General features: G+C 44.0%; 1 protein-coding gene across 3 annotated transcripts in view; it reads left to right on the forward strand.

Moving 5' to 3' along the window:
• The window catches only part of TGFBRAP1 (transforming growth factor beta receptor associated protein 1), a 77,440-nt gene that overhangs the window by 20,024 nt on the left and 31,573 nt on the right, over positions 1–25,843 (forward strand). For 2 of the 3 annotated variants that reach the window (XM_025354760.1, XM_025354759.1), the window contains exons 2-5: positions 1,178–1,882; positions 9,985–10,179; positions 12,170–12,324; positions 24,189–24,271. In XM_025354760.1, coding sequence (XP_025210545.1) covers positions 1,195–1,882; positions 9,985–10,179; positions 12,170–12,324; positions 24,189–24,271 — 1,121 coding nt within the window. In that variant the 5' untranslated portion in view covers positions 1,178–1,194. The remainder of the gene's footprint in view (positions 1–1,177; positions 1,883–9,984; positions 10,180–12,169; positions 12,325–24,188; positions 24,272–25,843) is intronic. The other variant, XM_025354758.1, reaches the window with a different exon arrangement.

Below are 25,843 nucleotides of genomic sequence, written 5' to 3' on the forward strand. Positions count from 1 at the left end.
CTTCCCTGATGCATGAACCTTTCTTGAATATTTCTGAGAGGTCTTCCCCACTTTGCTGGAATGCCTCTGAGTATTAGGAACTTAAGCTCTCATGAAGCAGCACTGTTCCATGTTCAGAGAGCTTGAGGTGAGGAAGTGATAGTGATAGGGAACCTTTCACTTCCCAGCTGCCTGCAGCTCCCGTCATTCTCTGCAGTCCTCTTTCCAGCTCTCTGATCCCCTGCCCTGCTCCTGATCACAGGGACTGTGCCTTTGAGTTTGCTTCTGGCCGCCTGAGAAGTCAGAAAGGCCACCTTGCCTGGTCTTCTCCCTCTGACTTTGTGGAGTGTGAAGCCACAGTTCTCCACAGACGATGAAGTAGGAGGCCACAGGCTCTCACTTTCAGTGGGAACCAGGGACCAGTCCACACATCCACTAAATAGCTCCACTCACCACCTGAAAGCCTTTTGAGCTCCGAGGCACACCTTTACTCTCCAAATGAATACATTTCCTCCGGAGCTGGGGTCCTCTGGAGCTGGGGTCCTCCGGAGCTGGGGCTGATGCGCCTGCCTTTTTGGGAAGAACACAAAGGAATGCAAGCCCTGGCACCTGCCTCAGTGTCCCTGGCAGGATCCTGTGACTGTGGTTGTGTTCACTGACTAAAGTACATATTCAAGTAGCTGTCAAAACTCAGGGAAGATCAATGAAGATCACTTGTACCTTTTTCAGAAATCCTTTTTTTTGTTTGTTTGTTTTAATGGGGTCTCATTATATTGCCCAGGCTGGCCTCCAGCTCCTGGGGTCAAGTCATCCTCCTGCCTCACAGAAATCCTTCTGTTATGTTGCCTGTGGGTGAATGCGTGCATTTGTCTTCTGCCTGCAAGCGTGTCTCCCAGGAGCAATGCGAGGAGGCTCCAGGTGACTCTGTGTGGGGACTGAGCAGGATGGCATGTGATCACAAGCACGTGCGTGTGTGTGTGGGTGTGTGTGGAGGGGTGTGTGTGTGGTTTTCTGCTGGGGTCTCTTGCTGTCCGATGGGGGAGGTCAGTGGGGAAATGGTTTCTTTCCGTTTTTTGACAGCATAGAATGTTTTCCTTTAATGAACATGCTAACTAGGGAATCCACGTATCATTATTGCAACCTCTGTTTCTGCTTCTTCCTTGTTCCCCTAAAATCAGTTTTCGTCTTTCTCTTCCAGCAGATCAGCCAGTAGACATGATGAACATCAAAGCCTTTACGCTTGTCTCTGCCGTGGAGCGGGAGCTGCTGATGGGCGACAAGGAGCGCATCAACATAGAGTGTGTGGAGTGCTGCGGCAGGGACCTCTACGTGGGTACCAACGACTGCTTCGTCTACCACTTCCTGTTGGAGGAGAGGCCAGTGCCTGCCGGGCCGGCCACGTTCACTGCCACCAAACAGCTGCACAGACACCTGGGCTTCAAGAAGCCCGTGAACGAGCTGCGCGCAGCCTCAGCGCTCAACAGGCTGCTGGTGCTGTGTGACAACTCCATCAGCCTGGTCAACATGCTGAACCTCGAGCCGGTGCCCTCGGGGGCCCGCATCAAGGGGGCAGCCACGTTTGCACTGAATGAGAACCCTGTGAGCGGGGACCCATTCTGTGTAGAAGTTTGCATCATCTCTGTCAAACGCAGAACCATCCAGATGTTTCTGGTGTATGAGGACCGGGTGCAGATCGTCAAGGAGGTGTCAACCTCCGAGCAGCCCCTCGCTGTGGCTGTGGACGGCCACTTCCTGTGTCTGGCTCTGACCACTCAGTACATCATCCACAACTACAGCACGGGCGTCTCCCAGGACCTGTTTCCCTACTGCAGCGAGGAGAGGCCGCCGATCATCAAGAGGATAGGGAGACAGGAGTTCCTGCTGGCGGGCCCCGGAGGGCTGGGTGAGGAGGATGCATTTGTGCACCTGGTCTTTTTGGGTGGCCTCCGTGACTGCATGTTGAAACTGGAGAGTGAGATTGGCGCTGTGCAGAATAAATCCTCAGTGACATTGGGCATGTGTGGCAAGACAGAGGCAGCAGTGCTTGACCAGTGCTTAATGAAATCCAGTTCGATTGTTCTGTGAACATGGGGTTGGAGTCATAAAACCAGTTTCTTTCACACTGAAGTGGAGCTTAAGGACAGCTCTGGTGGTGTTACCAGGAAGGGCGGATATTCTCAGCCCTTAGTCATCTTGGGAGAAAGATTTTGGCCAAGAGACAATTCAGAGATAGCAGAGAGCTTTAGGAAGGGAAATAGAGAACAGAGAGTTTATATGGAGAGAGACAGTACGTTCTGAAAGATGAGGCAGAATGGGATACTGAGAGAGTAAGCCAGCAGCCCTGAGAGTTCTACCTCAGGTTTTTATGATGCTGGATTTTTTCTTGAAGTTCCCACCTCTGTCTTAAGTTTCTGCCTTTTTCCTTTGTCTGGTTTTCCTGCTTCTGCCTTAAGTCCTCGCCTTTTTCTCCTGCCTAATTTCTACCCTAAGCTTGTGGGGCCCTCTCTTGCTATTAGTTGGTGTGCACGTACAGCCGGTGTTGGATGTGAATCCCACCGAATGGCTGCATTGCTCATTACCTCCAGCCCAGGAAGGTTGTACAGCGGTTAGGTCCATCCTTACTGCACCTGCATGTCTCTTTGGAATTTCTTCTTTACCCTCTTTCTCTCCTCTCTCCTCATATCTAGCATGCATTTTGTTTGTTTGTTTGTTTGTTTTGTTTTGTTTTGTGACAGAGTCTCGCTCTATTGCCCAGGCTGGAGTGCAGTGGCACAATATTGGCTCTCTGCAGCCTCCACCTCCCAGGTTCAAGCAATTCTCCCTGCCTCAGCCTCCCAAGTAGCTGAGATTTCAGGCACACACCACCACGCCTGGCTAATTTTTGTATTTTTAGTAGAGATGGGGTTTCACCATGTTGGCCAGGTTGGTCTTGAACTCCTGACCTCAAGTGATCTATCCACCTCGGCCTCCCAGAGTGTTGGGATTACAAGCATGAGCCACCGCGCCTGGCCAGCTTGCATCTTTTTGATGGTCTCTGGGATGTGGGATTTTCCAAACCTCCCTTTTCTCAGGGCCTCTTCGCTCCTGCTTATGTCTACCTATCTACCCACTCCAACAGTGGGAAAATTCTTTTAAGTAAATAACTACAAAAATAACTTCAGGCCGGGCACGGTGGCCCACACCTGTAATCCCAGCACTTTGGGAGGCCAAAGCGGGTGGATCACCTGAGGTCGGGAGTTCGAGACCAGCCTGACCAACATGGAGAAACCTTGTCTCTACTAAAAATACAAAATTAGCCAGGCATGATGGTGCATGCCTGTAATCCCAGCTACTCGGGAGGCTGAGGCAGGAGAATTGCTTGAACCCAGGAGGCGGAGGTTGCGTTGAGCCAAGATCGCGCCATTGCACTCCAACCTGGGCAACAAGAGTGAAACTCTGTCCAAAAAAAAAAAAAAAACCCGAAAACTCCGTAAGGGTTCCTGGTAAGATTTTCCCACATGGGTGGGTTGTCATTTGATTGTTTTCCTCATTCTAAAAAGGAGTTGAGGCCAGGCGAGGTGGCTCACGCCTGTAATGCCAGCCCTTTGGGAGGCTGAGGCAGGCAGATCACCTGAGGTCAGGAGTTCGAGACCAGCCTGGCCGAAAGATGAAACACTATCTCTACTAAAAATACAAAAATTAGCCTGGTGCGGTGGTGAGCATCTGTAATCCCAGCTACTCAGGAGGCTGAGGCAGGAGAATCACTTGAACCCTGGGGGGGCGCGGAGGTTATGGTGAGCTGAGATCGTGCCACTGCACTCCAGCCTGGGTGACAGAGTGAGACTCTGTCTAAAAGAAATAAAATAAATAAATAATACTGAAAAGGAGTTGAAGTAGCTCACTAAGTATTTTCAATGTCAGGTACATAACATTTTCTCTTTTATGTCCTGTCATTTCATCCCACCAAAAAGTTTTTCATAGCTAGCTCCTCAAAAGGGACTTTAGTGGTTCTTCTGTGGCCTTACCTAATTCTCCGGACAGCCTTATCAAAATTAAGAATCAGTGCTTTAACTTTAGTGATGTCTCCTGGTATTTTCTTCCAGCCAGGGGTGGCTCATATTAGAATTCGTGTATATGTTCATGGTACAGGGATGCTGGCGAGAGTGCGTTCCCTTGAACACTGGTATTTTTTATCCTTGGAGAGTTTTTGTATAGACACCTCATTTCAAAGTGCTGAGTGCAAACACATTTTCTTGTGACAAACAAGAATTCCTGTCACGAACTATTTCATGTATATGTCTTGATTTTCACTTTAAAAAAAAATATATATATACATACTTTATTTTTTAGAGCAGTTTTAGGTTCACAGCAAAACTGAGGGGAAAGTACACAGAATTCCCATGGACCTCCTGCCCTCCTGTTATCCACATGACAGTGGTACGGGGACACGTTGTTAGCACCCGAAGCCCGTAGTTCATATTAGGGACTGTGCTCCACAAATACGTCATGACATGAATCCACCATTATAGTGTCATTCACAATCCGTTCACCACCTTGAAAGTCCTTTGTGCTCCGTCTGTTCATCTCTCCCTTCCCCTAAGCCCCAGCAGCCGCTGATGTTTTTGCTGTTTCCATGGGTTTTTTCTTTTCCAGAGTGTCATCTAGTTGGGACCATACAGTATGTAGCCTTTTCAGATTGACTTCTTTCGCTTGGTCATAGGATTTTCTCTTTCCCCCCACCCTCGCCCAGGCTGGAGTAGTACAGTGGTGCAATCTCGGCTCACTGCAACCTCTGCCTCCCGGGTTCAAGTGATTCTCCTGCCTTAACCTCCCGAGTAGCTGGGATTACAGGCATGTGCCACCATGCCCATCTAAATTTTTGTGTTTTTAGTAGAGATGGGGTTTCACCATGTTGACCAGGCTGGTCTCAAACTGCTGACCTCAAGGGATCCACTGACCTCGGCCTCCCAAAGTGCTGGGATTACAGGTGTGAGCCACTGCACCCAGCCGGTAATATGCATTTAAGTTTCCTCCATGTCTTTTTATGGTTTGACACTATAGAGTCTTACTTTTTGAAGAAAAAATCTTTAGCCCAGCCACATTTGTTTTTCGAAAAATTGAGGAATTCCATACTGTGAAATTTTTTTGTTGTAGAAAACATATATAAACTTATATAATAAAGAGAGTAGCATAATGAACCAGGTAGAGACATCACCCAACATCAGGCATTCTCAGTTTATACATGTTTATTTTGAGGCAAATCCCAGACATCATAGCATTTCATCTGTAAACATTTTAGTACATATTTCTAAGTTACCTAAGAAAACCCCAATTCCTAAAAAACCTGACAGTAATTCCTTAATATCAAATATATCTAGATGTGATATATTTGATGTGAATGCCTTCATTGCTCTGTAATGTTAACAACTATTGACAGTTACTGCCGATCAATTCGGTTATTCAGTTTTCAATATGGGGGTCTCTTCTGTCTTACAGAAATGGCTTTCTGAAAAGTATCATTATAAACTCATGGACGTAAATGTGTGTGATGTGCTTGGTTTCATCCATGCCTGCTGGGAGTTTATTCAGGTGGACTCTTCAATCCCTTTTTCATGCCACTAGAAATCTGATTGCTTCCTTGACTTTCAGGATGCTCCCAACTCACCTCGTACATTTCTTGTCCTGGGTCTGGTTTCAGCCATTTCTCCAAAAAGCCCCGATGTTTACAGACCACAGTCTGGGAGCTAGGGGTGCTTGTTGCTCATGTGTTCTAGGCCTTTCTTTCAGTAGACAGTGCTGGGAAGTATGTCTTTTTTGTTTTATTTTATTCTTTTAGAAACGAGGTCTTGCTCTGTTGCCCAGACTGGCCTTGAACTCCTGGGCTCAAGCAGGCCTCCTGCCTCAGCCTTCCCAGGTAGCTGGGACTCTAGGTGTGCACTACTGCACCTGGGCAAGTATATATTTTGTAAAGATAATTTCATTGTGAAATCATGTTGATAGAACCAATCCATCATTGTACCTGTATTTCCTTTCAACCACACCAAAGATCTTACTTCTCTACTACCTCAACATAATTACTCCTTTGATTTATCCCGCAGTACATACAACAGAGTAACAGGACCAACACTACCGCTCCCACAGTATAATTATTGTAAACTTTGATGGTTTATGGTTCTTTCTGTCCTTAGGGTATTAGAAATATAGTCAAATTACTGTGTTTCAAAGTCACTTGGAGTAGTTCTTCTCTGTGTGGTTATGCCATCAACCAGATTTATAGTTAGATTTGTTTGTTTCATTTTACTTTTGATTTTTAGAAATTGCTTTGGTTTATTTTTTGTTATATAAATGTTTACAAAGTTCCAGGACAGATGGATACAGCAAGATATCATCAAAGAGGTCTAAGCTTACAGCCAGTTTTTTGCCAAGTCTCCCTCTCCCATAGATAACCTTTATTTTTAGGGTTTATTCTTGCATTTTAAAATACAACATAAATATGTAAATATTTGTATCTTCTCCTTCTTGGCCAAATGGTAGCGTACTTTTCTTCACCTTGCTTTTTTTTTTTTTTTTTTTACTTAATATATTAAAGTGGTCACTTCAGAGTATAATGTAGAGGTATTCTTCCTTGATTTTTATAGCTGTGCACTATTCTGCTGTGTGGAGGTACCATAATGCGTTCCATCTATTGATGGACATTTGGGGTCTTTTTCAGTCTTTAGCTATTTCTAGGGAATTATATTTGTGTGTATGCGTGTGTGTTTTCAGTGTATCTATTGGAAAGCTTTCTAGAAAGGAGATAGCAGAGTCAGAGTATAAATGCGAGGTGTTGCCATAGTCTCCCTTGATAAAGGTTGCACCATGTTATTTCTCCCCAGCAACCTATGAAAGCACCTGTTTCCCTCCAGCTTTGCCAACAGAGGATGTTGTCCAAACTTGTGTGTTTTTGCCTGTCTAGTATATGAGAAATGGTTTCACAGTGTAGTTTTAATTTCCATTTCCCTTGTTTATGTGCATGGTTGAACATTTTTCACATGTTTAAAAACCATTTACATTTCTTCTAATGGGAATGATCTCTTCTTATCTCTAGCCCTTTTTTTTTTGTAAGTATTCTTTATATATGTGAGATACCAACTTCTCTGTTATATAAGTTTCAAGTATTTGTTTCCATGTTTTACTGTGCAAAAGCTTTTTAAAAAAATTTGATGTAATCTCACCAGGTGTGGTGGCATGTGCCTGTGGTCCCAGCTACAGGAAGCTGAGGCAGGAGGACCGCTTGAGCCCAGGAGTTCGAGGCTGTGGTGCTCTGTAATTCTGCCTGTGACTAGGCACTGCACTCCAGCCTGCGCAACACAGCAAGACCGCATCTCAAAAAGAAAAAGAAAATTCTGTGTAATCAAATGTATCAATATTTTCTGATATTGCTTCTTGAATTTGAGTTATAATTAGGAAGATTTCTCTGTCTTCCAGGTTAAAGACAAATTCACCTGTGTTTTCTTCTAGTACTTGTGTGGTTTTATTTCTTTTTTTTGAGAGAGTCTAGCTCTATTGCCCAAATTGGAGTGCAGTGGCACCATCTCAGCTCACTGCAACCTCCACCTCCCAGGTTCAAATGATTCTGCTGCCTTACCCTCCTTAGTAACTGGGATTACAGGTAGGTGCCACCATTCCTGGCTAATTTTTTGTATTTTCAGTAGAGACAGGGTTTCAGCATGTTGGCCAGGCTGATCTCGAACTCCTGACCTCAAGTGATCCACCGGCCTCGGCCTCCCAAAGTGCTGGGTTTACAGGCCTGAGCCACCACACCTGGCCAGTTTCATTTCTTATTAGTGAAGAGTGTAAGGAATACATTGAATTTTATCTTTTTAAAATTTTTATTTATTTATTTATTTTTGAGACAGGGTATTTTTCTGTCACCCAGGCCAGAGTGCAGTGGTACAATCTCAGCTCACTGCAACCTCCGCCTCCCTGGTTCAAGCGATCCTCCCACCTCATTCCCCTTGTGGTACCTGAGACCACAGGTACCCGCCACCATGGCTGGCTAATTTTTGTATTTTTTGTAGTGACTGTGTTTCACCACATGGCCCAGGCTGGTCTTGAACTCCTGGACTGGAGTGATCTGCCTGCCGTGGCCTCCCAAAGTGTTGAGGTTACAGGCGTGAGCCACTGTGGCCAACCTCAATTTTATCTTTTTTATATAGCTGTCCAGTTTCCCAGCAAACTGATTAAAGAGTTTATATTTTCCTTACTGATGATGGCCTTTAATGTGTACTAAATTTCCTAATGTATTGGGTCTGTCTCTGGACTTTCTGTTTTATTCTCTCAGTTCATTTGCCTATTCATGTACCAATACCTAACTGTTTTAGTTATAAAGATTATAGGCTGGGCAAAGTGGCTCACGCCAGTAATCCCAACACTTTGGGAGGCCGAGGCAGGCAGGTCACCTTAGTCCAGGAGTTGGAGACCAGCCTGGCCAACATGGCAAAACCCCGTCTCTACTAAAAATATAAAAATTAGCCAGGCGTGGTGGTGCATGCCTGTAATCCCAGCTACTCGGGAGGCTGAGGCAGGAGAATCGTTTGAACCCAGGAGGCAGAGGTTGCAGTGAGCCAAAATAGTGCCACTGCACTCCAGCCTGGGCAACAGACTGAGACTCGGTCTCAAAAAAAAAAAAAAAAAAAAAAGGTTGTACTCCATTATCATCCTTTGTTGGTTGTAGTGTTAGGACTGATGGGAAATAATAGTCGATAATCTTTATGATGCACTGTGTCTCAGCTACATGGGCATCAGGCTAAATGAACCAACCTTCTTAAGTTTTGTTCTGCTTGTAACTGGCACAATTATAAGCAAACTGAAAGATCACTTGTAACACCTCTCACACCGTACCTATATACAGATTCTGTCTATGGCATAGTAAACACCAGACTTTAAACCTGTGGTTTAAAGCACTGTCCTATGACAGTGCTTTTTGAGATGGGGTCTCACTATGTTGCCCAGGCTGGTTTTGAACTTCTGGGCTCAAACAATCTTCCTGTGTCAGCCTCCCAAGTAGCTTGGATTATAGACAAGCACCACTGCCCCAGGCCCTTGCCCCTTTTATTTTAAGAACAATCATCAGGGCCTCTGTGCTGCATAGTTCTCTGGGCGATGTTCAGCCGTGAGCAGGTAAATGCAGGGACCCTGTTTGACCTCCAGGGTGAGGCTGGGCGATGGTGGTGGTGTCCATGTGACCACGAGAGTTGTGCCATCTAGGGCATGTTCTTTGAGCAGAAATTCAGCAGAATCCTCAGGATCGCACCCTATTTGAAAGTCACTTTGTCCTCACATGCTTTATAAATCGTCATGCTTTCATGAGGACACATGCTTTATAAATCGTCATGTGGCTTATATGGAAATGTATTTTTAACCTCATTTTTATTTTATTTTGTTTTATTTTATTTTATTTATTTTTAGACAGGCTCTCACTCTGTCGCCCAGGCTGGAGTACAGTGGCATGATCATGGCTCACTGCAGCCTTGACCTTCAGGGCTCAAGTATTCTCACCTTAGCCTCCCGAGTAGCTGGGACTACAGACGTGCACCACCACACCTGGCTAATTTTTATATTTTTTGTAGGGCTGAGGTTTTGCCGTGTTGCCCAGGCTAGTCTCCAACTCCTGAGCTCAAGCACCATCTGCCCTCCTTGGTCTCCCAACATGTTGGGATAACAGGCCTGAGCCACCACATCCGGCCTATTTTATTTTTTATTTTTTATTTTACTAAGTTTGTGGTAATATTATTACAACCTCATTTTTAATTGGAAGTAAATATCAGATATACATTCTGGGTAAGGTAGTTCTCTTCACAGAAATAAATTCCTGTAGGGCTCTTCACACATACAACATATTATATTATTTTTCCTTTCTTGAAATACAAGACCGTACAAGAAAATTGCTGGTGGGCAGGGGACGTTCTGCATCTAGACATAGCTACAGGAAAAAGACACCATGCTTATTTGGAAGCCCACCTAACTCTTTCTTTTTACTTCTAGGCATGTTTGCCACAGTCGCAGGGATATCCCAGCGCGCCCCCGTGCACTGGTCGGAGAACGTGATTGGGGCGGCTGTGTCCTTCCCATACGTCATAGCGCTCGATGACGAATTCATCACAGTCCACAGCATGTTGGATCAGCAACAGAAGCAGACCCTGCCCTTTAAGGAGGGCCACATCCTACAGGACTTTGAAGGTACTCATTCACATAGAAGTCTTAGTGAAATTTCCTTAACTCTTTTGTGATATTTCTTCAGTGAATATCATTTAGGAATTGGGCCTTGCGCTAGGCATAGAAGATACACAGATGACTCCAGTACAGCCTCTGTGCTTCAGGGGCTGCACAGTTAGTGGGGAGACAGACATTTAAACAAATAGTTATGGCAGCATAAAAGCGTGATCACGATGGAATAAGGCCCATTGTGAGAGCAGAGGAGAAAGTATTTCCTAGAGATAGCAGGGAGGACTTCCTGAAGCAGGTGCTGTTTTAGCCAAACCTTTGAGGATGCGTAGGAGTCAGCCAAGCAGATATTGTGTGAAAGCACCTTCTGGTACAGAGAAAGGTGTATGCGAATCCGTTAAAGACGGTACTGTGGGCTTCAGGCCACACAAGCAGTTCACTGTGACCGTAGTGCATGGTGTGTGTGAAGGGGCAGCGTGACCTGAGGCTGCAGCAGACCAGGGTAATCGGGGAGGCGGAGGCAGGAGGGATTTCATTTCGTGTGTATGGTGAGCCACTTGAAGGATTTACTGTACTTTTCCTCAGTTTTATTTTGAACACTTGGAAGCATTCCGAAAAGTGGTAAGAGAGACAAAGTAAACCACCAGGAACCTTTCACCTAGATTCAATACTTGTTACCATTTTGCTGAGCCATTTGAAAGTAAGAGGAAGATATCATGATACTTAATCCCAAAATTCTTTCACACACATCTCCCAAGAATAAGGGCATTTTCCTACAAAACTACAATGTCATTTTCACTCCTGAAAAAAATTCACATTAATTTATGATACCCTCTCCTGTCCTGCCAGTATTCAGATTTCCCCAATTGACCTACGAATGGCTTTTATCATAGTTTCTTCCAACCAGGAACAAACGAGTCTAGATGTATGCGTTGCATTTGCCACTTAAGGATTTTAGTTCACCAAACGAAGGATTCTAGTACCCTCGCTGTGCCAAGTGCTGTCTTGTAGATGCTTACAGGAGATAAGAAGGCTCCGTGTTCCTGCCATTGAGTGGGTTAATTCCAGTGGGGCTCCGGTGCCTGCGCTGGGGTCACACACAGAGCAGTATTGGGGTGCGGTGCCTGTTGAGTGATAGAGGCGGGCTCAGGGTGTGGTGGACACACAGAGGAGGAGGATGTAACCCGCCCAGGGTGGGAACACAGGGAGGCTTCCTGGGAAAAGTGACTCCAGACAGAGGAGGGACAGAATGTCATTTGGGAATGAGAAAAACTGCCTTAGTTGTGCTACAGAAGACAGACAGAGTTAGATTGTTTCCTGTAAACAGGTGGTGCTTAGCTGAAAGTTTCTGCAGAAGGGAACCAAATTTAATTTGGAAGCTTAGGAGTAGGAGCTCGTCTAGGACCGCGGTTCTGACTCTTCCACAGACTACCTGTGGAGGGGCTCACAGGTAAAATGACAATGGCAGTGGGCCAGGTTAACGTGCAGGACTGTGGGGAGATGAAAATATTAATGGCAAGACTTTGGAGGTATTTCTGGTTGGCAAATGAGGATGAAATATTATCTCATGCTTCAAAATATCACGTTAACATTTTAATTTTATGTAAACTAACTTGGAGGGAAAAGAATGTTATAAAAATGGTGTGTATTCTTATTGATAATGTTCCCCGATTGCACTCTCCGTCTTCAATGGGCTATGTATCATGTGTTTCCTACACTGATTTTACATTTACCAGCACTTCTCAATTAAAAAAAAAAAAAAGGCAAAAAAAGCCAAGATGTTATTCTTTGGAAATGTCATAGTAAGAGTTTGCCCTTTCCTGACAGTTGACAGTGTGGGAAAAAGAAAAGCATTATAATTTATAATTGTTGTAGGAATTCCTTTGAGAAAACTCGGGGGAAATTGTTCAACAAGTCAGGTAATGATCCAGTTTGGGGAAGCAGTTGTGCTTTTTTGCAGGCAGTATGTTTTCTCTCTTTCCGACAATGCTCAATTTCTTCCCAGGAAGAGTGATCGTTGCCACAAGTAAAGGAGTTTACATCTTGGCTCCATTACCTTTGGAAAAACAAATACAGGATCTCCTAGCAAGCCGCAGAGTAGAAGAGGCTTTGGTTTTAGCAAAAGGAGCCCGGAGGAACATTCCGAAGGACAAATTTCAGGTTTGTAATGAACTGGTCACAGAAATATGCCTCTAAGTCACCAGTTAGAGGACATTCAGATGTAACTAACGTGCATCGGCCCTTCCTATGTACCGGGCCGTACACACCGCTTTTATATCTGTTGTTTAATTTTCTCAACAAATCCACATTGTATAGATAAGGAAACAGGCTTTCGGGCGGTCGAACAGCTTGTGACCAAGAAGGCACTGGCAACAGCGGAGAAGTCAGGCTTCCAACTTCTGACTTAATTCTGCTACTTTAGGTATGGGCTTCTATTTCTAATCAACTTTCCTCTTCCGTGGACCTTCAGAGAAGGATCAAGAACACAGTTCTTATAAAGCAAAAGAGTGAAGTCAGATTAATTTGTCTCCGAATTTAGAATTTGTATTTGTCAGGAAGTTGTTGAATTAAAGTTTAGATTTCTATCATCTATAGGAAAAGCTTTACTATAGATTAGTAATACTGTAAATCTATTTACTATAGATTTACTGTAACCATATCGATAACCATTTTACCAACTAGGTTGATATTGTAGGAACCCCATCTAGTTGATTTCCTTAGGAGGGCATTTTTAACGCACTTGAGAAACACTCATTTTAAATATAGTTGGTAGAGCAAATGCAATTGATATAAATCGGGTCTCCTAAAAACTATTACTTGATGAGTTGTTAGGTTGTTCAAGTTACTCTATATTTGAGAGGAACAAAACATAATGTTGATATGTTTGTGTGCTTCGTATGAATATCTAAATTAATAATAAAAAGTTGTTAATAATGTTGGTCAGATTTTAGAGACAACAGTGTGATTGTTGTGGAATGAAATGCTCTTTGGCCTCAGGTGCTTTATGCAGCAAAGGGTAGATTCTGAAAGTGAAAGAAGACGGGATGTGTGATTTATTGTTGTGGGCTGTGAAGGTGGACAGGACCTCTTTTCTACATTTAAACGTTGATAAACTTTTCATCTTTGTTCGTCTTTTGAGTGAGACTGATCTACTAGCGTTCAGCAGGGGGCAGCAAAGGCAAAAAGAAGAAAGCTGCTGAGCTTCGGGTGCCCTGGAGGGGAAGGTGCAGACCAGAGGCAGATCGCCAGTCGCAGGCCTGCCACTGCCACGCGCACTCTCAGCCCCTGCTCCTCTCCTGCGAGCTGCCCTCAGTGGATGTGTGGAAGTCCAGGGGGGCCACGTTCCAAGGTTTCCACAGCTGCCATTGTGGAGTATTCCCTCCTTGCACACACACCATGTGCACATTTTAAGCGTGTTAACATTTTCTTACAGAGGCTTTCAATGCCCTTTATCTGATTCTTGCTCTTTTTTCCCCTATGCTCTTTGCCAGAGTAGAGCTACACAGTCAGTATTAGGTGATAGTAGTCATCTTGTTCTCCAATCTGATATCTCAGGGTGTTTTGTTTTGCTTTGTTTCTTTTCTAACCTGCTTCCCGCTTCTCCCTGTATTACTGCAAGCTCCTATCTCCTGCCCTGGAAATACACCCTCAGAATTATCTCAAGTTCACCCATTATTCTCAGTTCCCATTGTTACTGCTGGTATTCAGACCATGCTCACTTTTGCCCGCGTTTTTAACAGCCTCCATGTGTGATTGCAGTCCATCTTCCGTGCAACTATGTGGAAATGATCTTTCTCAATTACGGACCAAGTCCTTTGCTTAGAATACTTTAGTGGGCATCTCGTTGCCCAGGTCAAGTCCACAGCCTTGAAGCTTGGCTGACCCCACCCTCTTCTGTGGCCTCCTTGTCTTTTACACACACTTACACACGCTCCTGTGAAGCACATTCCTACATTCTACATTTCTGCCTCAAAGGGTGGAAGACAAAGAGAACAAACGAGCAGTGAGCCCGATGATATGTCAGGAACCCTGCAAGGCATCTAAAAACATTTGTTGTTTTAACCCTCAAAAGCATTCGGTCATGGCTGGTACCATTGTCCTCATTTCACAGACAAGACATGGCAGCGCAGATCAGCCATGCCTCTGGACATCAGGCTGGCTAAGTCAGGCTGGCACTCCCCGTGGGGCCCTTTACCCTGCAATTACTGGAGTGTACGTCTCTACTTGATAAAATGGTTTTGATAACTCGCTTAAATATCTCCTCTTCACTAAGCCTTCCCTTTCCTCTGGGCAGAGCTAAGGACTTATTACCCCATGCACCTGCAATTTACGGCCCATACCATTTATCAGTTCACCCCTCAGCTCCACGCTTCTCCCTCCCCTAGGTCCTGGGTAAGTTCTTTCCTTTTAATACCAAGGAAAGAATTAATGAGTAATTCAGAGCTTCCAACTGGACTTCAGCAGAGCTGTGGTATAATGGATTGACAGCACCGGGTTTTCGTTTGAAATGGAAACCTTAAACAATAAAACAATATTGATGCAAAAAAAAAAAAAAGATTCAGAAATGACTTTTCATAAATGTGTATGTTTTAAAGGATTAGATTCAGCTCATCTGGTTAAGTACATTGCTTCTTTTAGTCTTAGAGTGCTTGTGACCACGTGCTAGACCCCAAGCTTTAAGAAATCAGGAAGGGGAAGGACGAGAAGCTTGAGCTCAGTAGACTTCTTCACCGTTGCACTCCTTTCCCTTCATTTAAAGCAAGGGCTGGTTTCGCTTCTCTGAGTTCTGAATTAGCAAGGGGTTTGTCAAGAAGTTTGACTGTGGGGCTGGGATTAAGGATCATTTCTTCGAGCCAAAAGGGTTGTTCAGAACTTTAGAAAACAGGCCTTAAATTATATTACAGTTTAGAATGCTGTATTTAAAATAAGAGACAGTAAAGGGACATCCTGCTCTATAGACAAAGGTTTGTGTCACACACAAAATATTACTTCATTTCTATCACACAATATGGATAGTGTTTATATTTAAGCTTGAGCTCTGATAGATTTTTTTTTTCCATTTCATCTAAAAACATTTTAATACATGTCTCTAAAGGCACTGATGCTCTTTGAAATGTAACCACAGTACCATTGTCGTCACTCCCCCAAATCATCACTGATTCCTTTGTGTGCTGGGTATCTGGTCAGTGCTCGTGTTTCCACACTCGTCCAATGAATGTTTTTGCTCTGCTTTTTTTTTTTTTTAATCCTTAGGGAAAATCTCGCTAGGCTGTACACTCAAATTACTGTTTTAATGTCACGTGGGGTAGTTCTCCTCTGTGTGGTTCTGCCACCAGCTCTTATATATGTAGTTAGGTTCATTTGTTTCATTTGACTTGATTTTTTTGGGGATTGCTTTTTAAAATTTAATTTGTTTTATAATTATCTAAAATATTTACAGAGCTCAAAAGTCAAATCAGTAAAACAAAGTATATTCAAAGAAGTCTAAACTCAGTTTCTCTCCTTCACTCTATTCACTGCCTCCCTCCTTTTACTGTGTGGTCTGTTTTATTTGCATGTTCTTTCTCTCTCTTTCTCTCTGTCTCTGTCTCTCCCCCGCTCCCCCCGCCACCTCCCTTTCTACCCCCCTCATTTTCTTTCCCTTCCTTCTTCCCACTGTCCCTCTGTGTCTCTCTGTCTTCCTCCCTTCTTTTCTGTCTTTTGGTGTATTTGTGTTGTATTTTTTTGTTCTAATGGTTACCTTAATATTATCCACCTTATAAAATTCCTTTACGTTCTCTTTTTTGGGAGGGTTTCTATTGTCTGTTGCCTCCCCACTTGGAGCTGTGTTTGAAATTAGCCAGTAACGTCTTCATCACTGTTCCCCTGTGTTCCTCAGCATCTGCTTTGGAGGAATAGCCCTCAATTCCCAGCCGGTACCTGGAAGGCAGTCAGCAAGCGTCTCATCTTTTTTGTATAACCTCTCATTCTTCCCTATTTGTTGATGGTTGTATTGTCTGTACTTCTTGAGAGCATCGAGCCTTCCGCATGCTATTTGGTCTCTTAGTTCTGTGGACAAATATGTGTTGAATGCTCACCATCAAATTTTCTGTTGATGTCTTTCCAGTCATTTTGGTTTTCTAAAGCAGTCCTCTGGGAGATATTTCACAGTGGGAATATGGGGACACTGTCTCTTGAGTTTGTGCTTCTTGATGACAGTGACAATTCATTGCAGACTTTATCCTTGAGGGCCAGTTTGGCTGGATACAAAGTCCTCCACTCGTCTTATCTTTCAATGAGGAACCTAAATATGTTCTACCATGATAGAGTTGCAGTGCAAAATCTGATGACAATCTGGGTTTCCTTCCCTTGTAGTGACTTGATCTGTTTGCTTAGAGGCTCAAAGCATACAGATTTCTTTTATGTCAGATTTCTCCATGTTGGCACACGTGGCAAATTGGAGCCTGCAAAGTCACCTCCTCCTTCCCACCCATTCCCTCTGCACCCAGCCCAGAGGGTATGGCCACCCATTCCCTCTGCACCCAGCCCAGGCAATCCCCACTTCTACTTCTGTCTCTATGACTTTGACTACTCTAGGAACCTCACAGAAGTAAAGTCACACAATATTTGTCCTTCTGTGACTGGCTTATTTCTCTTAGCAGCATGTCCTCAGGGTTCATCCATGTTGCAGCACAGAAGAATCTTCTTCCTTTTTAAGGCCGAGTAATATTCCATTGTATGTACTTACCACATTTTGTTTGCTTATTTATCTGTCGATGAATAAGTTGCTACCACCTTAGGCTGTGGTGAATAGTGCTATTATGAATCAATCATTCTGTCTCTTTTCAGAGGAGACTGAGAGATTAAAAAACTGTACCCCTACTTTCTTAGTCATCTCAGATTGCTAGAACAGAATACTATAAACTGGATGACCCCAACAACGAACATTTATTTCTCAGTCTGGAGCCCGAGATCCAGGTGTCTGCAGGTTTGGTGTCTGGGGATGGCCAGCTTCCTGATTCGTAGATGGCCGTCTTCTCAGTCTTCACATGGCAGAGACAGAAGGAAGCTCTCTCAGTATTCTTATAAGGGCACTACTCAGATCCCATTCATGAGGGCTCCACCCTCATGACCTCATGTAATCCTAATTACCTCCCCAAGACTATACCTCCTAATACCCTAGGGGGAATGATTTCAACATAGGAATTTTAGGCAGACACAAGCATTCCGTCTGTAACAGCCACCACCTTCCCAAATACCTTGGTTTTAGAACATTTTATTTATTTATTTTTTTGAGATGGAGTCTCGCTCTGTCACCCAGGCTGGAGTGCAGTGGCGCAATCTCACAATCACTGCAACCTCCGCCTCCCGCATTCAAGGGATTCTTCTGCCTCAGCCTCCCGAGTAGCTGGGATTACAGGCACGTGCCATCACACCCAGCTAATTTTTTGTATTTTCAGTAGAGACGAAGTTTCACCATGTTGGCCAGGCTGGTCTCGAACTCCTGACCTCAGGTCATCTCACCCTGGCCTCCTAAAGTGCTGGGACTACAGGCATGAGCCACCGTGCCCAGATGGTTTTGGAATATTTTTAAATAATTTATTTGAAAACCCAGAATCCATAAAGAAAAAATTAAATTCACACACACACATACACTGTCTTTCTCTCTCTCTCTTTCTTTCTCTTTCTCTCTCTTTCTCTCTCTCTCTCTCTCTTTTTCTCTCTCTCATATACACATCCTGCATGGCAAAACCTATAAACAAATTCAAGAGAAATAGCAAATTAGGAAAAATATTTGTAGTTTGCAGCACAGAAGGAGAGCTAATTTGTCTAATATCTGAAGAATTCCTTGGGATATATGAAAGAAATATGAATAGCCCAATAGAAAAATGAATGTGAACACATTTTATAGAAAATGAAATTGCTGGCCAGGTGCAGTGACTCACACCTGTAATCCCAGCACTTTGGGAGGCTGAGGTGGGAGGATCACTTGAGGTCACGAGTTCGAGACCAGCCTGACCAGCATGGTGAACCCCTGTCTCTATTAAAAATACAAAAATTAGTCGAGCATGATGGCATGCACCTGTAATTCCAGCTACGTAGGAGGCTGTGGCACAGGAGTCACCTGAACCCATGAGGCAGAGGTTGTAGTGAGCCGAGATTGTGCCACTGCACCACTGCACTCCAGCCTGGGCGACAGAGCAAGACTGTCTCAAAAAAAAAAAAAAAAAAAAAAAAAAAGATTTGCCTATCTAATAGATGTATGAAAAGATGCTTTGTCTCTCATATAGAGGTATGCACAATAAGAATACACCAGTACATTTTTCATTCATTAGATTATCAGAGATCAGAGAGTTTGATAATACCGTCCTGGTGAAAGTGGGGAAACGGGTGCCTTCAGGTGTCCTGTAATAATTTAAATTGATACAGCCTCTTGGGAGGGCAATTCAAGAACATCTGTCGACATTAAAACTTACAATTCCATACCCAGAAGTGTATTTTACAGATCTGATCACTGAAATTCGAAATAACAAATGTAGAAAACTTTTCACTCCATTATTGTTTGTTAAAAAGCAACAACCACAAAACCTAGAGGCTGCCAGTGGGACATGATTAAATGTATTATAGCCCAGACAGGGGCTGCAGCGCTGTGCAGCCAGGAAGAGTGTCAAGGCCTTTAGGGCTTAACACATAGCATTAAGGTGGAATAAGTTACACAAAGTGCCAGTGAGCCTGCATAACATGCTACCGCTATTAAAATGGCGTAAAAGTATTTGCTCGTCAATACATAACATGTCTCTGGGAGGCTACACAAGAAATTAATAGCACTGATTCCTTCTGGAGGGCATCTGCTGGCTGGGACAGGAATGAGAGGGCTCGCTGTATCCCTTTTCAGTGCCTCAAAATTTGAGCCCTATTGAATATATTACTTAGGAATTTTGAATTTTGAAAAGCACAGAAGAAAAAAATACATGCGTGTGGTTAAAAGAAAAATCAAATGGCAAATGTCCTTTTCTTCCTCAGCACATCATTTTTCTCTCTAAGTCACCAGTGTTGCAATTTTTTGTGTATATCCTTCCCAAGAGAAGTTGGACCTGTTTTTTGTTTTTTTTTTTTTTTTTTTTTTTGTAAATTTTGCTTATGTGTGCTCTCCCTCTTTTCTTGCCACCACCTCGCTGCCTCCTTTCCCTATTCCCATATTTGGAATTGACCACTTTTTGTGCTTTGCATGTGTCCATTGCAGGCTTCCTTCTGAATCAAGGCTTCCCACTTTGTTTCACCAAACACTTGTGCAGGGACAGTAACAGGTGCAGGGTGGGAGGAAGATTCTATTTTGGAAGGTTAAGTTAATTGGGTTTCTTAATTGAAGGTTTTTTGAGAGCCTCTAATATTCTAATACTTACTGTGATTCCCTAAGAGGGTATATTTTATGTATTATTATATTTTTATCTTTCTGTGCACCCTCAAGAAGGGATATATATATATATACTATATATTTATCTATATCTATATTCTATAGATATAGATATTCTGTATATATAGAAATGCATCATTTTATACATGATACAGTTGTATTTTTATATCTACACAAGTAAGTGCATTTCAGTTTATATATTTTATGTAACATTTACATATATAGATACACATACATACACACCTGTTTACAAATTTATTCAATCAGGACGCATTGCCTTTTTAACAAGGAGAATGCCATGGTCCTCATGTTCCACCTAATATATTTTGGGAAAGATGTTTCTGTTTAGACAATAACTTACATGGTTTTTTAATAAGTTAAAAAAAAGGGGTTAGTATGAATATAGTTAAAATGGTAACATTCATGCCAATTTTTGTGTAGAATTTGTCTATACTTACAAGAATGATACTTATGTCTCATATATTCCTGTTATATTCTCCATGTAATGCGGCATTATAACATGAATCTTAGTGGTCTGCCCCATGCCAGGAGTAGACTATCCTCTGTGCATTGGTAGCTGGCTGGCAATAACTGTGTTTGCCAGTTTCCCTTCTCCAGGTCTGCAGTCGATCGTATAATCTAGTCAGGGTGACCCACTGCCTCTTAGCCCCATCCCATCCCTGAATTAAAGAACCAGTCATAGCCGAGAGCCCTGGAGAGGGAAGCTCAGGAAGGGGAGAGGCAGCCTGCTCGTGCTGTCGTCAGCACTGGCTTACGAGTCTGCGTCGCCCCTGTGTGCCTGTTCATCTCCCCTCAGCTCCAAGGTTTACATGGTGTGTGTCCTGTTGTGGTATTTGCAAACTCATTTGGTTGTGGTTGTCACCTTTCTCAAAACACTCTTACTATAGCTATGAAAAATATTCTAGTCTGAGCCCACATTTGACCTATCCAGTTTTTACAGACTTGAAAGAAAATATTTTTCTGAGTTGCAGTAAATGACTCCATTATATTCCTTGTCCACGCCTCACCACTTGATGTGTTTTTGTGTCACATTTGGCCTAGGAGTTGGTGTAGCCACCTGAGGCGCCATGTTTGAGGAACTGGCTTTTGTCACGTGACAGTGTCGGTGCTGCCACCGTGTGGTTGTTCCAGCTGCTCATAGGAAGTTTCCTTTTAAAATCTAATTTTCTGTAAGTCTTTCTTTCATTAGAAAAGGATTTATCCACCTCCCTCCATTACTCACAGAGATGTGATAGAATCAAGCAGACAGACCTAGAAGGTGATGGAGAAAGTTAAAGCCTGGGATTAGTTAGGAGTGCTAATTACAGGCTCAGCCTGAACACAGAGACAACATTTATTGTGTGCTTATTGCACTCCAGGCACTGTTGTGACGGCCACACCCAACTGCACTCTCTTAATCCCCACCCCAACTCTGAAGTTGCTTGATTCTGCTCCCTTTATAAAGATGAAGATGCCATGTGGAGGGTCAGAATAACCTGCCCACGGCCACACAGCTAATGACGGGCAGAGCCTGCACTCAGACCCACACATTCTGATTTTAGAGCGTTTCACCTCAGCCTCCACCACAGATCACCACAGAAATGAGAAGACTTCGGCTACTACCAAAATTCAGTAAAGGGAAAAAATCTACCTGGAGAAGTTTAAAAAAAAAAAGTGGTAAAATATACATAACATAAATTTTACCATTTTAACTATTTTTAAGTGTGTAGTTCTGTGGCATTGAGTGTATTCACCATGCTGTGTAGCCATCACCACCCTCTATCTCCAGACCTTTCATCTTCCCAGGCAGAAATGCTGTACTGTTGAACACTAACTCCCCACCTCCCTGCCCTACACCCCCACCAGCCCTTGGCAGCCCCCATTCTGCTTTCTGTCTCTATGAACCTGACTGTACTAGGGACCTCGTATCCGGGGAATCATTCAGTATTTGTCTTGTGACTGGCTGACTTCACTGAGCATATTGTCCTCAAGGTTCATCTGTGTTGTGGCATGTGTTGGAATTTCCTTCCTTTTTAAGGCTGAGTAACATTCCATTAGTTGAAAGGTTGTGTATTTGGTTAGGCAGTGCATAGTAAGGAGCCATGAGAGAAGCTGCCCTTTGAATTTAGTGTTTGGAGGAACTGTTCTCTCCAGAAGCGCTTGTGTGATATTTAACTTAGACAATGCAGCCTTGGAAACAGTTTTAGAAATCTTTAGATTAGAATCTTCTTCCAGTTCCCCAAATCACAAATGTTAGAAATGTCAGTTCAGAAAGATAATACTAATAATAAGGATTTTGACTTCAGTTTCAACTTGCTTCCAGAATCCATGCAGCCTCTTAAGCCTGGCCTGCAGCCTCTGTACAGAGTAGACATAGGGTGGCTCCTTAGAGGGCTAATTTGTTGACTTATTCTCTTCACCTGGGAATTTGTACCACTGCCTTATAATGAGGGATGAGCTGGTAATGAAAAAAGAAGCTTGGAGCTTCCACTGATGAGTTAGCTCTGGAGATCAATGGACTTTCTTGTTCTCTGTCCTTCGTATGTATTCATCCGTCTCGTCTTTTCCCTGGCAGCCTACCTGGCTCCAGGTTTTATAGCCCAGGATCACCTGAGCAGAGAGCAGGAGGAGGCATCGATGGTAGTAGACAGTTTGGGAATGAGACCGTCAGCTTGGGAGAACCAAGAATTGGCCATGCTTGGTAAAGTTTCTGATCAGGCATTTTTAGGTGGAATCCGACGGTGCTCTCTGTGTCATCCCGGGCTTCCGCATCCGTGATGCTTACATCCGGGACGAAGAACCTCTTGGCATTCCCCTTCGAAGTGCGCGTGTAGCATTCCCAGACTAGAGTATAGAAAATAACCCCTTCTTCTTGAGATTTGGAATGTCCACAAAAGTAATTTCCATTTCCCTGCAGATAGGGGAAGAGTGGATGCCATTTGAATCCTACCGCCATAAGGAATAAATTGCCGTTCAGCTGATTTCTCCTCAACAAGCCTGGGTGTGATTGAGAATTCCTCTCCAGCAGCTGATGGGTCCTCTGCATCCCTTTTGCTAAGTGGCTGGCCTCTAGTATTTCTGCTTTCGGAAATGTTACTGGCATTCCAGGCAACAGAACTTTGCCTCACTCCCTTTTGCTTACTGTTGGGTGGCATAATTGGTTCGGTCTTTATGTCAGAAATGGCTGGTTTCGGGGCAGAAAAATAAAGACAGATGGTAAAAAGAAAACTGAAAGGTTTGAGCAGCCTGCTTTTTCTGACGTCTCTAAAGGGATTTCTACTGGAAGTAGGTGAGGAACGGTTGCTATGCTTCTGAGAGTCCTTTAAAACTACTGTGTAGTGAAAGCTTTTTTTTTTCCTTCCACCGTGTCTTCGGGTGCTGAGTGAAAGCCCTTTGAAAAGTAATTTAAGAGAACAGAATTGATAGCATTTTGGCACTGGGGCTCCACTTCCCTTGTACTTCAGTGGGTGACATACCAACTGCCTGCTGTGTACCTGAAAGAATCAGTGAGTGGAAAGACCTGGCCTCTGGAATCAGAAAGGCCTGGTTTTAAATCACGGTCCAACCGATTCTTACTTTAGTAAGTTGGGGCTAAGAATGTAACATCTCTGAGCAGAGTTTTTGTACCTGTAAGATGGGGATAGTGAGTGACAATGGAAGTGGAGTTTCATACAAATGGATCAGTAAGCACCGACTGAATGGCAGACACTAGGCTAGTAGTGGGAGATGCTAGGTGAGTGATGTATGTGCCGTGCCTTCACGGAATGTGTGGCTGTCAAATGGAAGGATGTGTTAGGAAGAGGAGGTGTCAAAGTCAGAGACTAATTAAAACACAGTCTTTACTCTTGAGGCGATTAGAGCCTGGGCTATGGTGGTGGCGTCTATAGGAACAGAGTGAAGAAACACGTCCAGGAGCCATTTCATATAGACGATGGGCAGGACTTGGACGCCAGCCATACTGGACGGTGACGGAGCGGGCCGTGGGATCAGAGACGCCACACAGCAGATTCCTAACGTGCATTCTGCTATTGCTGGATGTAACAAGAACAAAGCAGTCATGGAAATGTGGGTCATAGTGGAGTAAACACGATGAACTGGCCCCGTTATTGCAGGAGTGTCGGATGCTGGTGTGTTAGTGTGGGTTGGACATCACCAGCAGGAGATGGAATGTGCAGCATTTCTGCATCTCTGGCTAAGAAAGCCTGGGTGTTTATCTGTTTTGTTATGAAATGAGTTGGCCCTGTGCTCTGAGGGATGCTCTGAAAGGTGGTACTGTGAGTTCAATTCCACAAGAGTGGAAGAAGGCCAGGCAGTTCCTGGACTGCCAGAAACACCAGGGTTGCTGATACCCATCTCAGCAATCACAAGTGCAGGGCCTCGTTGAAGCCCTGTGAGTTAATAAGGAGGAGAATTGGAGATCAAGAAGTGCATTTGGGAAGCATTGGAGAATTACAAAAATAAAACCACAAAGAGGCAGACATATGTCATTTCATATACACCTTGTTTTTTCCTCAGCTTGTAATTTTACATGTCTATGTTATAACAAACATTTATTTAGGGTTAGATGAATTTAACCCTGCCGTGGTGGTTTCAAGATTCGCTAAGAGATGACACCTGTCTTTCCTTACAGGTAATGTACAGAAGAATTCTGCAGCAGGCGGGATTTATACAGTTTGCACAACTTCAGTTCCTGGAAGCTAAAGAGCTCTTCAGGTAATTTGAGGTGCTGGTAGCAAGGCTGCCACCACAGTGTCCCTCTGTGGCCAGAACCTGTGTTTCCGGTGTGACGTCACGGTGGGATGTGTTGCATGGTTAGATTGTGCTTCAGGTGGATACGGTGGAGGTTGCTTGTGACAGCAGACCCCGCCAATGCTGGTTCCTCGGCGTCACCCCCTCACCCGGAGCCTTAATTTAACTGGCCTGTGTCTTAGAGTGGGAGCAGAGGAAGGGCACAGACACTAGTCCCGTGGACACATCAAGATTGTTTTGTCAGGAGAAAATTCTAAACAGCGGATCTGATAGCACACTGAGGACCCCTAGGAAGGCGCCGTGGTTCACTCTTGCTTCTCTCCAGTGATTTTACAAGAAGCTGTGAGTTTGGGGTGGCGGGGAACACAGTGCTTCTGGAAAGACCTATGAAACTTTCTGTCATCCTCTAATGACCTTCTAACTGTTCTGTTCCTGGTCAGCTCTCAGAAAGCTGAGTTTCTCTTAAGGAGGTCCCTTCTGGCACTGCAATGACCGCTGTGCTTGTCAGATGTGCTTGTGGGCTGTGGAGTGTGTTCTCCCCTTTCCCCCGCCCACCACGCCTGCCTTACAGGCACGCCTCGCAGTCACGCCGCCTCCGGCTGCCCTTGCCCCACAGCTGAGTGCTCAGTGAGGAAGGAGTTAGCCGTCCCAGGCCTTGCTCAGCACTCTTTGCAGAAGATTAAGTTAGACCTGCTATGAGAGTCTTGAAATATCCTACCCAGGCACTGCCTTTAGAGTAACTTCTCAAAATGTCTCTCCAGGATAGATTCTGCACAGTTTACAGCTGTCTAAGAAATACATGTACAGGAAGCCCCTGAATAGATATTTTCATCGAAGTAGTGACTTGAGCAGAACGCCTCCCTTGCCTGTTCTGTAGGGGGTGTGCTCATGACCAGCCACATCCTTACATCCATGGTGGCTCTAATTTTTCGCTCTATGCTGGGTATTTGAGGGATGGCAGTACTGAAAATGATTACAGTTACAAAATTGGCTGTAGAGAATGGATTTCTGAGTAAAGAAGGAATCATTCCTTGAATAATGATGCCCCATATAACTTTTCCTTATGCAACTCTTACGTGTTCTCTGTTCTTGGTAAGACCCTTGGCTTCGGGGTTTAAGTCAATTTTTTGCCCCTTTGGACCTAGGTTCTTTTCTGTCATATCTTGTGTCAGCCCTACAGTGTTGGAGACCTCCTCACCGGGGTCATGGGTGTATCCCAAGGTGTCTTCCTTCTCTCATGGGTCAATCTGAAACATTAGGTGATTGTCCTCAGATGGATTCCTAGAGCAGTCCTCGGATTTTGTAAGAGAATAGATGTGGGGGCTGTTATTAGGATGACGTTTCTGTACTTCCGCACCTCACTCTCTTAATGGCTTAAGTTTAGATTGCTGCTGTGCTTTGGTCCAAAGTGTGACTGAGAGAACGGATTTTTTTTGTCTCGTTTTGAAGCAGCATCTCATTCTGTCTCCCAGGCTGGAGTATAGTGCTGCAATCATAGCTCACCACAGCCTTGACCTACTGGGCTCAGTGATCTTC

The sequence above is a fragment of the Theropithecus gelada genome, chromosome 13, assembly GCF_003255815.1.
Source record: "Theropithecus gelada isolate Dixy chromosome 13, Tgel_1.0, whole genome shotgun sequence".
NCBI lineage: Eukaryota > Metazoa > Chordata > Mammalia > Primates > Cercopithecidae > Theropithecus > Theropithecus gelada.